The sequence below is a fragment of the Rhinoderma darwinii genome, chromosome 2, assembly GCF_050947455.1.
Source record: "Rhinoderma darwinii isolate aRhiDar2 chromosome 2, aRhiDar2.hap1, whole genome shotgun sequence".
NCBI classification, from domain to species: domain Eukaryota; kingdom Metazoa; phylum Chordata; class Amphibia; order Anura; family Rhinodermatidae; genus Rhinoderma; species Rhinoderma darwinii.
The window spans coordinates 402,925,587-402,941,835 of NC_134688.1; the positions used below are offsets into that span (position 1 = coordinate 402,925,587).

General features: G+C 42.6%; 1 protein-coding gene across 3 annotated transcripts; it reads right to left on the minus strand.

Moving 5' to 3' along the window:
* Positions 1 to 4,792: 4,792 nt before the first annotated feature.
* On the minus strand, positions 4,793 to 14,813 carry SUPT4H1 (SPT4 homolog, DSIF elongation factor subunit). Of its 3 annotated transcripts, XM_075854092.1 has the most exons (6): positions 14,690 to 14,771; positions 14,214 to 14,244; positions 12,158 to 12,264; positions 11,095 to 11,150; positions 6,538 to 6,591; positions 4,793 to 5,130 (listed from the first exon to the last, which is right to left on the minus strand). In XM_075854092.1, the coding sequence occupies exons 2-6, from the start codon at positions 14,223 to 14,225 to the stop codon at positions 5,063 to 5,065; spliced, it is 297 nt and encodes a 98-aa protein (XP_075710207.1). In that variant the 5' UTR covers positions 14,226 to 14,244; positions 14,690 to 14,771; the 3' UTR covers positions 4,793 to 5,062. The 3 variants fall into 3 exon arrangements, with proteins under 3 accessions (XP_075710207.1, XP_075710206.1, XP_075710205.1); XM_075854091.1 differs by lacking the exon at positions 14,214 to 14,244 and having other exon boundaries at positions 12,158 to 12,210; positions 14,690 to 14,813; XM_075854090.1 differs by lacking the exon at positions 14,214 to 14,244 and having other exon boundaries at positions 14,690 to 14,806.
* Between the last annotated feature and the right edge of the window lie 1,436 nt (positions 14,814 to 16,249).

Consider the following 16,249-nt stretch of genomic DNA (forward strand, 5'->3'; position numbering starts at 1 on the left):
TAGCGATTTTGGCGGTTTCAATTATTACATTTTTTTAAGGTGTTCACTGTACAAATTAAATATTGGTATATTGTAATAGTTCGGACTTTTACGGACGTAGCGATACCAATTTTGTTCATTTTTTTACATTACTTTAGAAGAAAAATTCGAAAAGGTGTTTTGTTTTTTTAACTTAAAAAAAAAAAATTCTCACTACTAATAACTATAATTCTTCTACACATATTTTATTAATCAATCCCCTTAGGGGACTTGATCCAGCGATCATTGGTACAATATACTGCAATACTAATGTATTGCAGTATATTGTTATTTTTACAGGCTTCTGTAACAGAACGATCGCTGTACCTGTCCGTTAGTACCGAGGGGGCCTGCTGTAATACACAGCCGACACCCGCAGCGTATGGAGCGGGCTCAGCACGTGAGCCGGCTCCATACATCAACCGCCGCACCATGACGGGCAATTAAGTCATAGTGCGCAAAGGGGTTAATGCGCAGCGGATGGTTCAAAGTGAAAATTGCAATTTTCCACTGATACGCCATTTTAGTGCATAATATGTTGTGCCCAGTTTGTGCCACAGAAGACAAATACCTCATAAAACGTTAAGCGGGTTCTCTCGGGTATGGCGACGCCATATGTGTGGGCGCAAACTGCTGCTTGGGCACACTGCAGACCTCAGAAGGGAGGGACGCCATTTTGCTTTTGGAGCGCAGATTTTGCTTGGTAGGTTCTGTTTTGGGTTTCGCTGGTATTTCAGTTTATAATGTGGGGGTATGTGTAATCTGTGCGGAGAACATCAGGGCATAATAAGAGGGTATAATAATGGGGTAAATTAATAATAATCCGCAGATATGTGGCCAGTGTCGCACTGATAAATGGCGCCCAATCTTATCTGCTTTTGGACACTCTGCACATTTTGCATCGCCATATTCTGAGAGCCAGAACTTTTTTATTTTTTCACCACCGGAGCTGTGTGAGGGCTTATTTGTTGCGGGACAATCTGTACTTTTCATTGGTACCATTTTGGGGTACATGCGATTTTTTTTTTTATCACTTTTTATTCAATTTTTTTGCAACCCTGAGCAAAAAACAGGAATTCTGACACCGTTTTTTAGGTTTTCTTTTTGCGGCGCTCACCGTACGCTATAGGTGACATTTTTACTTTATTCTGCGAGTTGGTACGATTACAGCGATACCATATGTATATAGGTTTGGTCCATTTTTTTAGCGTTTGCGCAATAAAATGACTTATTTATAAAAAAAAAAAAAAATTCTGTGTCACCATATTCTGAGAGCCATAATTTTTTAGTCAAAAAAAGCTGTGTAAGGGCTTGTTTTTTGCAGGACGGATAGAAGTTTTTATTGGTACTATTTTCGGGTACATGCGACTTTTTGATCACTTTTTATTCTTTATTTAGGGAGCGGTGGTGACCAAAAAAATTGCGATTGTCAGTTTTTTATTGATTTTTTTTGGGGTGTTCATCGTGCGGGAAAAATAACATTATAGTTTTATAGTTGGGTTCGTTACGAACGCGGTGATACCAAATATGTGTACTTTTTTAACGTGTTCATTTTTTTTCTATAATAAAAGTCTTATTATAGGGAAAAAAAGCATTTCGTGTTTATAGAACTTATGACTTTTATTTTTACGCTTTTTTTTAAAAACATTTTTATTACTTTTTATTACTTTTTTTAACTTGTCCCACTAGGGGACACTTAGTCTTGCAGCTTTGATCGCTGCTGGAGTACATTACACTACACACGTAGTGTAATGTACTCTGTCATTGTGACGTGACTGTCACACTGACAGGAAGCAGAGGAGGAACGGCCGGAGGCTGTTCCTCCGAGGCTTCCGTACATGGCAACCCGGAGGTCATTATCTGACCTCCGATTGCCGTGACAAGCATCGGTAGCCCCCACGATCACTTCGTGGGGGCTGCTGATGTGCTTCAAACCACTTAAATGCGGCGACGGCAATCCGTCGCCGCACTTAAGGGGTTAACTGCTGAAAGCAGCGGCGATGGTCCGCTGTCCGGCGAGACTGATGTTTCAGCTGTCAGGGACAACTGTCAGCGCGGGTCTGTCACTCTGTGTTTATACAGAGTGACAGTTTGAAATGCAGACGAAAATGAACGTCATGGTGCGGGAACTAGCAGCCGACCATGACGTTCATTTTCGTCCTTGGTCGTTAAGGGCAAAAATATGGCTACATGCATGGCACCTTAAGATACATCGTACACAGGTAAAGCTATGGTGCGAATATAAAAATATGGCTCTATTCCCTGTGAAAGTATGGCCGCACCTAGTTAGGATGAATACAAGTAAGAACAAGGTGGCCAGTTCCCACAGCAGCGAGTCTAGCAAGAATTACTCTATGAATATATTTAAAGAGGCTGTCACCAGATTTTGCAAGCCCTATCTCCTATTGCAGCAGATCGGCGCTGCAATGTAGATAAGAGTAACGTTTTTATTTTTTAAAAACGAGCATTTTTGGCCAAGTTATGACCATTTTTGTATTTATGCAAATGAGGCTTGCAAAAGTACAACTGGGCGTGTTTACAGTAAAAGTACAACTGGGCGTGTATTATTTGTGTACATCGGGGCGTTTTTTACTTCTTTTACTAGCTGGGCGTTAGGAATGGGAGTGTATGATGCTGACGAATCAGCATCATCCACTTCTCTTCGTTAACACCCAGCTTCTGGCAGTGCAGACACACAGCGTGTTCTCGAGAGATCACGCTGTGACGTCACTCACTTCCTGCCCCAGGTCCTGCATCGTGTCGGCTACATCGGCCCCAGAGGCTACAGTTGATTCTGCAGCAGCATCAGCGTTTGCAGGTAAGTAGCTACATCGACTTACCTGCAAACGCCGATGCTGCTGCAGAATCAACTGTAGCCTCTGGTGCCGATGTGTCCTCGCTCGTCTGACACGATGCAGGACCTGGGGCAGGAAGTGAGTGACGTCACAGCGTGATCTCTCGAGAACTTGCTGTGTCTGCACCGCCAGAAGCTGGGCGTTCTGAAGAGAAGTGGATGATACTTCTCGTCAGAACGCCCAGCTAGTAAAAGAAGTAAACACGCCCCGATGTACACACATAATACACGCCCAGTTGGACTTTTGCAAGCCTCATTTGCATAAATACAAAAATTGTCATAACTTGGCCAAAAATGCTCGTTTTTTAAAAATAAAAACGTTACTGTAATCTACATAGCAGCGCCTATCTGCTGCAATAGCAGATAGGGGCTGCAAAATCTGGTGACAGAGCCTCTTTAAAGGTGAGTTGTCATCTCTGGTCCCTTGTATTTGTTCATCTGTCCTGCAATATCTCTACATATATTTTCCCTTGCACATTCAGAGTCTCTCTTACCCTTCCTCATCTCCCCATAGCAGTTGCATTGCTTGCTACCCTGATCGTTACATCCCTGTCTGGTATACAATCTTTAAATTGCATTTACCCCATAAATTATTTAAAAAAAAAATAATAATCCAAGAAACAGAATCTACACTACATAAACAGGTCATTAAGCGGTCTCATTTTTGCTTTCCTTTAGAGGGTGCTGCTCTTTACACTTCTGTTTTAAATAAACCAAGCTTCATGGATAAGGGGGATGTACAGATGTTGCAGAAATTTTCTGCTGCAGATTTTACCACAAATTTGCAGCAATTATACAACAAATATGCTGCAAAATGTGCATACGTCAAGGTTTATCTAGACGTGGTGAATTCTGAAGCGAATTTGTGGCAAGCATTGCAAAGCCTGAAATCCAAAGGAAAAATCCACTGCTTCTCCACAACAGACTGAAGACTGCTGAATGTAAATTCCGCACCACAAGCCATTTTCTATACCGTTGTTCTCTGCAACGTCTGCACGAAGTAAACTAAAAAGCTATAGAAACCAAAGAAATAAAAAGTACGCCATGGAATCGTGCCACGTCTGTACACACCTTAACAGGGTCACTACATTATATGACTTTACCATCTAATAAACTGGTTCCTTGGGTAGATCAGTAATAAGGCTGATTATATAATTAAATGTAGTCACACAACAAACTGTAATATGAACACATGAAGTGACAGAAAGTAGCTGACTGAGAAGTGACCAGTTCTGCATGTAATGATTGTAGAGATAGTCCGAATGTTGACTGCAGACTCGGTAGAGCTCGTTTCCTGCCCCCTCGCGCTGAGAAACTTCTCCTCTGCCTCCCGCCTGACCACACAGGAAGTGACAAACCTTATTACGACTTGCTGGTTTTTGGGCCGCCAGTTTAAGAGAAGCTGTTGTATCCATATATGGAAATACAAGGCGCATTGAAATGTAACCCTTTCTAAACTCCTATAAATTTAGCTTCATGTAAATAAAGCGATCTAAATACTGTAACAGAAATAAAGACGGGACTAAGGATATTAAAACATCTAGGCATGTGTGGGTATATAAACGTATTCACGCACATACAGTTGGCTCTGTGCTATTTCGGGTGAGAGAGTTTATGTTTTCAGTAACGGTGCTCTTTCAATTTAGCTCATATTAACTGTTAGCCACTTCCTTTCCACAGCACTAGTAGATTACGACTTGTGACGTCCATGTGGTAGGGAAGGGGTTAAGAGCGAACTGTGGTGTTGCTGTACAGTTTCACACTTACTAGTTATTTTAAAACAGCACGTAACGGTCTATTAGGCTCCGGAAAGAGGCAGTCATGCAGGTCTCTGCAATTTTATCCAGCAAGTTGGCACGGACAATGACAAGAATCTCAAAATTGGACATTTTAAAAAAAACAAAAAAAAACAACAACCCGCAAAAGAAATATGGAACATCTTTATTGTTATTTTTTTTTTCTTCATCAAACATTAACTGTACAAAACATCCCCACAACTCTCTTCTGGTTTCTATTTGTCTGATGTAGGGACAAAGACATAAAGTGCCTGTATATGTGGTGTACTCGGTGGCACAACCCTCCCCCAACTGCAAGGAAACCACAGTTTCAGCAACATAACAGGAAAATAAAACCAACGGAAGACAAGACATAGACATCAACCCAATCTCTGCTCCAGCCCTTCTTTTGCAGTCACGTCTTAATGGCAGTGTCTCTGGATTTGTAAACCACGCCGCGGCTCTTCAGCTCACGTACAATACCTGTAAAAAAGCGAGGGTGCAGGTGACAGACAAATAGATTCCTCATATTACAGAAAGTGACCAATCCCCCCCCCCCTCTAGAACGAAAACTAACCCCAAGTATGCACAGAATAGTAAGAAGACTGTGCGAGAGCTCCTATTACATGATGGCAAGTGCCCATATGGGATGGCGCATAATTGACAATATCTAACTATAGCTGCCCGTAGACGTAACAACTATCATTAACGGCTCAAACAGTTCTGCAATAGTTACATCTATGGTGCTAGAAACATTTGGTGTGTCTGACAGAAATCTGCTCTACTGGTATCATGTGAAATATATTTGTGTGTGCCCCATTCCTGATAAACATTTGCATAATGGCCAAATCTTAAGTTCTTTGGCTTTAGACAACACCATGACTTTACAGCAGTCTGTAGTCGGCACGGGAAGCTGAATTTTGAATTCCTGCAGCTCCCCATACATTGAATAATGAAAGTTCTCAAATGCAGCACCTCTACCCGTGTATATTAGAAAACTGCTCTAATAGCAATTTCCGAACATACTTTTAAATGCATAAACACACAAACCATTTTATAGGCGGTTATAGAGGCCATTACAATATTGCACATATCCGCACTAATTGGTAACTTGAATGCGATTAATCATGGAGTGCACTAGTGATGTCACTGGGTTCTACCAAGTCGAAGTAGTATACGTAACGAATCCACCTTACTGTGCAATATACTAGAAGGCGGAGGGTTTTAACCTTTTCTGAAGTAGAAATGAGCCTAAATGCCGTGAAAATATTGAGCGGTTTGGCTAATGGAGCCGAATAAAGAAACAGCGGGCTGATAGTTAGTCTGCAGTGTTCATGAGGGAAGTGCCCCCACAGCACCCCTCAGAAGTGCCTGCCCTGTATACATGGCAGCCATCAATCACTGCTGAGGGGCGGAGGAGTGCTCCTCATGACCACAGCAGATTCAGAACCATTCTTTGCTAGCTGCTACTAGACAAATGGCACAATATCTTATGTGCCGTTTGGGCGAATAGTGTAGCAGACCTACTGCCATACTGTGCTGCCCATAAACAGTACCGCCACTATAAGGAATATATAACAATACTGTGTTCCATTTACATGCAATGCATTAACATTGACAGTTTATTTATAATTATACATTAATGGCACAAAAGGAGCAACTGGTCACATTTATGAATAGAATAATGGCAAATTGTAAATGATTTTGTGAGCTTTGTGAAAGTGAAAGCTTTATGGTTCAGAGCACCAATGAAAGTGCCAGATGAGATTTATTAATCATCTCTGATATGTCTAGATAATAAAGCAACAATGATTTACTGCATGTAAAACAGCACTAGTAAATATTAACAAGCCTAAAATTATACAAAGGGTTAAGATGCCAAACATTTACCTTGAGGAAGTCGCCCTGTGACAGATACGGCATACACCCCGGGTTTGAAGTTAGCTGAGTGGCACAGAAAGAAAACCATCAGTAGATCAGTGGGTAATGCTAACGTTTTTGAACATTCTTTTATTTTTCTGGGACGTTACAAGGTTTAGAAAATAAGCAGCAATTTCAAATATTTTGAATAAAATTTCAAAAGCCTCTTTTTTTTTTTTTAGGTACCAGTTCAGTTGTGAAGTGGCTTTGAGTACCTTCTCTTAGAAACCCCCATAAAACACCCCATTTTAGAAACTAGACCCCTCAAAGTATTCAAAACAGCATTTAGAAAGATTCTTAACCCTTCATGCGTTTCACAGGAATTTAAAGCAAAGTAGGAGGTGAAATTTAGAACTTTATTTTTTTTGTCAGAAAATCCTTTTTATTCATTTTTTCTTTAACACAGAAGGTTTTACCAGAGAAACGCAAGGCAATATTTATTGCCCAGATTCTGCAATTTTTAGAAATATCCCACATGTGGCCCTAGCGTGGTAATGGACTGAAGCACCGGCCTCAGAGGCAAAGGAGCACCTAGTGGATTTTGAAACCTTTTTATTAGGCACCATGTCCGGTTTGAAGAGGTCTTGTGGTGCCAAAACAGTGGAAACCCCCCAAAAGTGACCCTATTTGGCAAACTACACCTCTCAAGGAACTTATTGAGGGGTATAGTGAGCATTTAGACATCACAGGTTTTTTTGCTACATTTTGTGGAATTATGCTGTGCAATTGAAAATCAAATTTTTACAATAAAAGGTACACATTTTTAATTTTGACAAGGGATACAGGAGAAAAAGCACGCAACATATGTAAATCAATTTCTCCCGATTACGGCAATACCGCATATGTGGACATAAACTGCTGGTTGGACAAATGGCAGGGCTCAGAAAGGCAGGAGCGCTATTTGTCATGTAGATTTTGCTGGATTGGTTTCTAGGTGCCATGTCGCATTTGCAGAGCTTCTGAGGTACCAGTACAGGGGAAACCCCTTAAACATGACCCCATTTTGGAAACTTGACGCCTTGAGGAATTTATTGCAGTTTTCATGGGGCGCATGCGACTTTTTGATCAGTTTTTATTCTATTTTTTAGGAGGCGTGGTGACTAAAAAACAGCAATTATACTATTGTTTTATATATATATATTTTTTTTTTTTACAGAGTTCACCGTGCACTATGACATATATACTGTATTCCGTGGGGCGATACAATTTTGGCGATACCATATGTTTATAGGGTTTTTTTTTATGTCTTATGACGTTTGCACAATAAAATACGTTATAAATAATCATTTTACTTTTTGTTTTTCCTTATTCTAAGAGCCATAAGTTTTTTTATTTTTTCATCAAGAAAGCTGTGTGAGGACTTGTTTTTTACGCAACGAACTGTAGTTTCGATCACTACCATTTTTAGGTACATGTAATTTATTGATCTCTTTTTATTCAATTTTTTGGGAGGTGAAGTGACCAAAAAAACGGATTCTGGTATGGTTTATCCTTTTCTTTTATAGCTTTCACCGCGCGGGATAAATAAAATACCTTTGTAGTTCAGGCCGTTACGGACGCAGCGATACCAATTATGTATAGTTTATTTATTTTATTAATAATAAAAAGGACTGATACGGGAAAAAGGGGGATTATTACTTTTAAGCTTTTCTTTTTACACAACTTTTTTATTTTGTCCCACTAAGGACAAAGGACTTGAAGGCAGGAGGCCCTGATCGCACTAAGGACTTGAAGGCAGGAGGCCCTGATCGCACTAAGGACTTGAAGGCAGGAGGCCCTGATCGCACTAAGGACTTGAAGGCAGGAGGCCCTGATCGCACTAAGGACTTGAAGGCAGGAGGCCCTGATCGCCCTAAGGACTTGAAGGCAGGAGGCCCTGATCGCACTAAGGACTTGAAGGCAGGAGGCCCTGATCGCACTAAGGACTTGAAGGCAGGAGGCCCTGATCGCACTAAGGACTTGAAGGCAGGAGGCCCTGATCGCACTAAGGACTTGAAGGCAGGAGGCCCTGATCGCACTAAGGACTTGAAAGCAGGAGGCCCTGATCGCACTAAGGACTTGAAGGCAGGAGGCCCTGATCGCACTAAGGACTTGAAGGCAGGAGGCCCTGATCGCACTAAGGACTTGAAGGCAGGAGGCCCTGATCGCACTAAGGACTTGAAGGCAGGAGGCCCTGATCGCACTAAGGACTTGAAGGCAGGAGGCCCTGATCGCAATTCTAATACACTGCACTACACGCGTAGTGCAGTGTATTAGAGCCGTCAGCTGCTCAATGACAGCAAGCATAGTGGGTCCTGACTTTGAGATATACAGCTCAAATCCAGAGTGTGTTGGAGAGCAGAGATCTCAGCCTCACATTCCCACCTCAGACTGCAATATTAGATATGGATAAATACATTTAGGTAGAGAAACTATCACCTTTGCCATTAAACATAACTTGTAAAAGAATAGTTGCAAATGTGCGCACAACTACTGAAAACTTTATAAGTCTCATAAGTTACTCCTACATTCAGCTTTAGGTTACGAAGTTATAAATATATTTAAAGGGTATAAAATTATTCATCATTATAGGTCTGTTCTTTGGGGTTTGATAAGAATATTAATACATTTATATCTAATCCTGTCAGTCTAGTCAAAATAGGATACAGCAACTCGAAGTAGAACCAGATTATCAAGTTATAGGCCAGGAGTCATGGGAACGTCTCGTCAGTGATCCAGCGGGGGACCAGGGACACCCCTACAAAAGCGACAGGGGAGGGGAGTAGTATTTTTTTTTTATCTTAAACTAAAAATAGTATTTTTTTTACTTGCAGACATTGCTGCAGATCCGCAACAATTGGAGTTTTTTGCAGATTGACTTATACCATCTAATTAATTGGGGAAAATCTGCGACAAATACGTGACCACTCTGCAGCAGAAATTTACATGCTGCGGACTTAAAAAAAACTACATCGAAGGTCAATTTCTCAATGGATGAGATTTACACAAATCTTATCCACGTTGCTGCTACAGTATTCTGCTGCGGATTTTCTGCCCGCAAATCCAGACACAAAATCGGTAGAAATTCCACTACATGTGAATGTAACCTTACAGAGCAGGTCTGTGTTTTGGCTCATAGAGGGGTGAACGGACGTCCACATGTCCAAACGGGGCATATAGACAGGGGTTGTATTCATGAGACAATCCTTTTAATACGCACACATTTAATTTTAACATTTGGATTTATATTCTGATGCACATTTGTTCAAAAGGAGTGGTTTCCAAGTCTGACAACATAAAATTACATAAATGTTGAATACATAAATGTGAGTGAGATAACAAAACACGGCTGCTTACATACGGTTGTTAGACAGCTCAGAACATTAGCCATCAGAGGTTGCGATAACGCCTCTACAGCACTGATTGCTCAGTATGAAAAGTAAAATAAGTACATAAGTCGCCAGTGAAAGGACCAGCGGGCAGCTCTAAAGGACGCCGGACGACAGCACATAGAATCCGCATGACGTGCAGTGAAGTCACCGAGTTAATCAGATAGCGACATCTCCCCAAGTACAAAAAGGCGCCCCACAACCTTTGATTAAGATGAATATCAATATATATTTTTATTATTATCTCATAACGAATTGGAAAAAAATTGTTCAACAAATTTCACAAGTTAGTCACGTGATTCACCACCCAATTACCAGGTAAGTAACGGCTTTGCATGCAGCTGTATTATGGATCTGTATTGTACGGAGCCATAATACGGCACCCATACACTGTTTTGTGCTCATACTATACCATCCTGTGCCTCAGATTTAAGAAAAGGTGAAAAAAAAAAGAAAAAAAAAAAAGATTTGTGGAATGCTCCATTAGATACAGTTTTATGAATGGATTCTCAAAGAGGCACCATACGGTGACAAATAGACCCTTGTGTTGCCATGCAGAGTCCATGCACACTGCGTAGCCCTGTGCATGAGACCTAAAGTACTGGGTTCAAACAGCGGGGGAAATTTATAAAAAATAGCGCAAGGGAAATCCTGCCAATAGCAGCTAACGAAAGCTGCAAAAACATTTGTTGCCATGCCATTTCTGTCCAAACTCGTGGCTGCATTTTTATTAGATGGCACACATTCAAATGAAATGTAATACAAGGCCTCAGGAGCGGAAGCTGCTCTTTACAGTCGCTTGGTTCTGACTTAAAGGCGGTAGGTCCTGCCACTGTATGACATGTCCTCAGGCACTTTTACATTGATGTGTTTTGCTTAGTATGTTACATCCATGTTTGTAAGACAAAACCAGGAGTGGATTCAAAACACGAAAAAAGGTAGAAATCTTTCTATTATACTTTCTCTTTATTTCCCACTCCTGGTTTTGGCGTACAAATACTGATGCAAAATACTGATCAAAATACTGCTGTGTGAATGAGGCCTAATAGAGGGGATGGTACGGTTGAATGTAGAGAGTAGAGGCGGATATCCACAGAAACCTTTCAATACCTTTGAGCAGTTTATCCCTAGCTTCTAGTAGATGTATTACCATACTTACTTATTCTCTGCCACTTGGACACCCAACTATCATCAGGACTCATCATAGCAACAATCCTGTAAAAACAATAAAAGCAAGAGTTCATACGGTTTTAGTATACTCAAAGAGTTAGGGGGGAGTTTTTCTTTAAAATTCTGACAGATGCTACAGTAACATCTGGATGCCGCAAAGGAAGAAATACGAGTCTTTGTTCCTCAGTTCACCATTTTTAGAGAATCACAGAGAGGTCCTTCTCTGTAACTGTTTTATATTAAAGGGAACCTGTCCCTAGATCACCAGCATGTCAATATTCAGCTGGGGTTTAGCGCTCCAAAACTGCCCGCGTCAAAAATCTGGAGTTCTGGCAATAGTTAAAGAACTTAGAATTTAGCGAGAGGAGTCCAGCGGCGATGGGCGCATGAGCGTGTCACAGATGAAGCCGAGGACAGTACACTATGCTTCACTGCACATTCACAGTGCATGCTCATCGGCCTTAGCTGTGTAATGCAAATGGATCCAACACCGCTGGTCTTATCTCGCTAACGTGTATGTTCTTTAACTATTGCCGAAACTGTCAGCTTTGACTTGGGCTTATTTGAAACACTAAACCCCAGCTGCATAATGACATGCTGGTTTAGTGGCTCGAAACCTAGTTACATGTTCCTTTAAATGGGTTTTCTGGGACTTAAATACCGATGGCCTATACCCAGGCCCTTGTCGGGTCTTGGTGCTCCAGTTACTGCCGTGTCCATCTCACTGTTTACACAGGCACATCGGCTTATCCAGACCTGGTACTACAGCTTAGCCTCATTAAAGTAAATTCGACACAGGAAATGTATAAGTTTGAGGGATCAGACACTATTTTGGGAGGGGGAGGGGGAGGGGTATAGACCATGCAGTGTTCCCAAATTTGCGTCTCTCTCGCTGGAGAACCAAGTTATAAGCACCACGCTTAAGTTCCATAAAAAAATGTCAGCCATACAAAAAAAAAAATTGTTATTGGGATATAAGCAGTGATAGTCAAAAACCTCCTTATGCTTATAAATTAAGAATATGATAATACAAAGACATTCAAGAAACATACCCATCAAACGAGGAGCTTGTACAGTCATACACCATCTCCCTGTTGCCCTTCATCTGTAAGTATGAATCACAGTTATCGCAGCCATCATACTCAAACTGGTCAATAGTCTGCAGAAAGAATTAAAACATAGTTAAGAACATGACAAATCTGTGAACACATTACGTGTGGAAACCGTGCTCCAGACTATAGTAAATGATCGGTCAAATTTCTAATATTACTGGAATAGCTCTTATGGGCCAGGAACCGATGTAAAACAAGGACAGTATACGACATGTCTTGTTAGAAAGTTGCGACTCGTCTTACCAACTGCCTCCGGAGCACCATTTTAATAAACACCCTTGGCCTGTGGGGCTTTTGAGAAGTGCACTCTTACGTGCTGAAGTAAACCGAGATAATGATGCCGAGATGCTAAATCTGGACATGGAGTGCAACTTCCTAACACATACCATCTGATTCTGGCCTTTGGGTATGTTCTTCAAATAGGAATAGCCCCTCACACGACCGGGTCCCGCCCGAGCCCCGGCCTATAAAATCGGCCATTTTGCCCGGCCGGTTTGCATAAAGTTTTGCATCCGGGCCGGGCAGATCTGGACAGTGACATCAGCGGCAACTCCTGAAGGGGAATCCCCATGTGTTTGGGGATTCTGCTTCAGGAGTTTCCCCTGATGTCACTGCCCAGTTATGGACAGAGACATCAAGCGCTCTGTCCAGGAGCGGAATCCCCGAAAACACGGGGATTCCGCTCCTTCAAGGAGCTAAAGTGGGGCTAGCACATAGCAGAGCGGGGAGATACCTCCCCGCTCTGCTATAGTGGCGTCGCTACAGTAGTAGCAGCTGCTAGTGGCGCCATGGAAGGTGTCGCCGGGCCAGGGCGCTTTTAACAAGCAGAAGGGAGCCAGCGCAGCGCTCCCTCCACCTGCTGTACACCCCGGCCCTGCCACACAGTGTACAGCCATTCGTCCGAATGGCATCAACTCCTCCTCACATGCACTCTGCGCTGTGAGGAGGAGGAGATAGAGCGCAAGCCACGGAAAACCCAGCCATCACTCGGGACACATTCCGGTGATGGCCGTGTATTATCCGGCCCCATAGACTTCTATGGGAGCCGGGCAGCCGGGTACCCGGCCGAAAATAGAGCATGTCCTATTTTTTGACGGCCGGTTTTCCCGGCCGTCAAAAAATCGGGTGTGTGAATAGCCCCATTAGGGGTCTATTATTCCTAATGCAGCCGGGTGCCGGCCGATTTATGAACGGCCGGCACCCGGACGGGAAACCCTGTCGTGTGAATGAGGCCTTACTAATGTACTAAAGATCAGGAAAGAAAAAAAAAAACAAAAAAAAAAAAACCCAAACTACAGTTGCCATTGCCTGACAAACCACAGGGTCCGACTCTCGCCAACGATTCAAACAAACGGTACCAGGCACGATCTGTCTGACAATGTTTCTATGCATTAGTAATTTATACTGGTATATCAATCTGGTAGATTGAGATTATATCTGATCTATCCTTTAATGGATGTGCTCTTCAGAACTCCCTTTCTTCCCCATGTTGTGAAAATGTCAATATCTAAATGTCAAGTGTGATCTAAGAATCTGTTCACACCATTGTCAGTTTCTATTAAAATTGCTGGTTCCGTCACACAATGGACACTAATGACACCTGACTAACCACATTTACTATAATGGGGTCTTTCAGAGTTCCACCACTTTGACAGGGAGAAATAAGACAGAACTGCTGAGAGGCGCGCCATTAGTGTATGTGCACACGGGGCGGATTATATGCAGATTTTTCACAACAGATTTTATTGCGGAAAAAGTGGATGAGATTTTAACAAATCTGTGGAAAAAATATGCAGCAAAAAAAAAATAAAGTGCAGAGATTGACTTGCGGTGCAAATTCTTAATCTGCAGCAGATCAGTTTCTCGTGCAAAAACGCTAGAGAATTTCTGCAATAAAATCTGGTCGGAAACTCGTGTCAAAATAACGGCAACCACGATGGAAACCTGATGATAAAGACAATGGGTTCGTCAGGCGCCCATAGTGCCCGTCACTTACCCAGCACTCCATTATCTTCGTTATTCCGTTCCTATGACAGAGATGAACAACGCTAATACGAGTACAGGTGTGAACGTAGCCTAATGTAAAGATGAGTTACTCATTCATGTACTCCATGTTTTGTATTTATGATCCTCTATCAATTTAATAAAAATGTATTGAGTAAAAAAATAAATAAAAAAAATAAATAGGCCATCAATGTTTTAGACCTGGAATACTCCTTTAAATGGTAAACGCCATTTAGAGGAATTATCCTTCCGTAAATACATTTTTTCCAGGATTTTGAAAACGTTCTGTGGTTGCTCCTTATTAACCATCAGCAGAACGGCACAGAACCGAGCCGGCATTCACACAGCATAGAAGCGAACTACAAGTCTCAGCAGAACACCGCTTCCAGAATGAGTCGTTCCACAGTCCCTACACACGACACAAGTATGTCTTTATAAACCGGCCGTCCGGTCCCACTAACCGCTCACCTTCACCACGGAACACAATAAACAGGCTCTCAGATGCCTCAAATCTTTCGGTACGGTTTCCAACGCCATTGCTGTATAAACCGGAAACACGTCACCGCTATCAAAGGTGGTATAAACAAGTTCTGCAGCGGGCTCTATGGTATCCAGCTGGAAGACACTCTATGCTAGCTCCAGGGACTCTATTGTCAGTACAGCTAGTGGTCTAAGCTACCACGTGGTGTGATGACAGCGTGTTATAGGACTTGGGTTGTGCATGTGGTAAAAGATCCTGGAGCCGAAGCGTGTAGGTGTCAGCCCTGCCAACTGACTGCAGAAATATGGCTGCTGCAAATTTATAATCTGTATCATAATATGCATAATTTGCACTTATACTAAGAGGAGGTCTAGCAGTCGTGTCTGTCATGGCTGCCCTTTTTAAAACTTGACGTCCTTTTGGATGCAGTGCACTTCCTGCTATACAAAAGTCTATACGCAGTTCAAGTGCAGCTCCACTTTCGAAGCTCGCCAACTCCTGTGCCCCTGAGGCTTTTACATCTGATGGTTGTCTCCCGTGCAACATCTGCATCTAAGGCATCTTCACATCACGTTTATGAACTACGTTTATCTTGTACATCAGGGAAGCTACAGACGCACGTGATATCGAAACGTGTGATCGCTTTTTTTAGTTATGACTTTTAGAATGTGCGGAAGAATAAACGAAAAATGACTGCGGAGGGAAGAGGTTAAAACATCTATTCTAAGCCCCTATTCAGACGACAGAGTTTTCTGGCCGTTCAAAAAACGGCCGCAGTAGGAAAAATAGGGGCTATTCACACAACCGATTTTTTGGCGGCTGACTCGCATAGAAGTCTACCACATAGATGTGATCCGAGTGACGTCTGAGCTTTCTGCCGCTCGCCCTCTTCCCCTCCTCACAGTGCGAAGTGCATGCGAGGAGGACGAGGGTATTTTTTTGCTCCCTGTAGGAGCGAAATCCCCGGCCACAGCATTGTCGAAGTCAGACTTCTCCTGGAACAGTCCCCTACAGTGGCGCTATCTACAGGGAGGTGCCATCTATGGGGGGGGTGGGTGTGCTATGTAAAAGAGGGCTGTGGTGCACTACCTACACAGGAGCTGTGTGGCATTACCTACAGGGGGGCTGTGTGGCATTACCTACAGGGGGGCTGTGTGGCATTACCTACAGGGGGCTGTGTGGCATTACCTACAGGGGGCTGTGTGGCATTACCTATAGATGGAATTTCCACAGCAGAATAAACCGTTCATACTTACCCCCTCCCTCTTCTCTGCACATAGTCCGGTCTCCTGGGATGAAACGTCATCTTAGAAGGCTGGACTGCAGGAAGAAAGAGGGCATTCTGGGTAAGTATGTTTTTTTTCTCTGTAGTTGCGGATTTTGCGGTGTAACCGCTGCGATTACGCCGCAAAAGTCGCAACACTTGGCTTTCTGTTGCAGGTTTTGCATCCCCATTGAATTCAATAGGGAGAACCCGCAACGGAAAATCAACAAAAACGCAGCATAAATTGACATGCTGCGGAATTAAATTACGCACCGCAGGTCAA

Bases quoted from the DNA above. Each gene is read 5' to 3' on its own strand.
- SUPT4H1 (XM_075854090.1), bottom strand. From the start codon at position 14,758: ATGGCGTTGGAAACCGTACCGAAAGATTTGAGGCATCTGAGAGCCTGT. The intron at 12,265-14,689 runs GTGAGCGGTTAG...TTCTTTCTGCAG, and splicing joins TATTGTGTTCCGTGGTGAAG to ACTATTGACCAGTTTGAGTA. The intron at 11,151-12,157 runs GTATGTTTCTTG...TTGTTTTTACAG, and splicing joins ACAAGCTCCTCGTTTGATGG to GATTGTTGCTATGATGAGTC.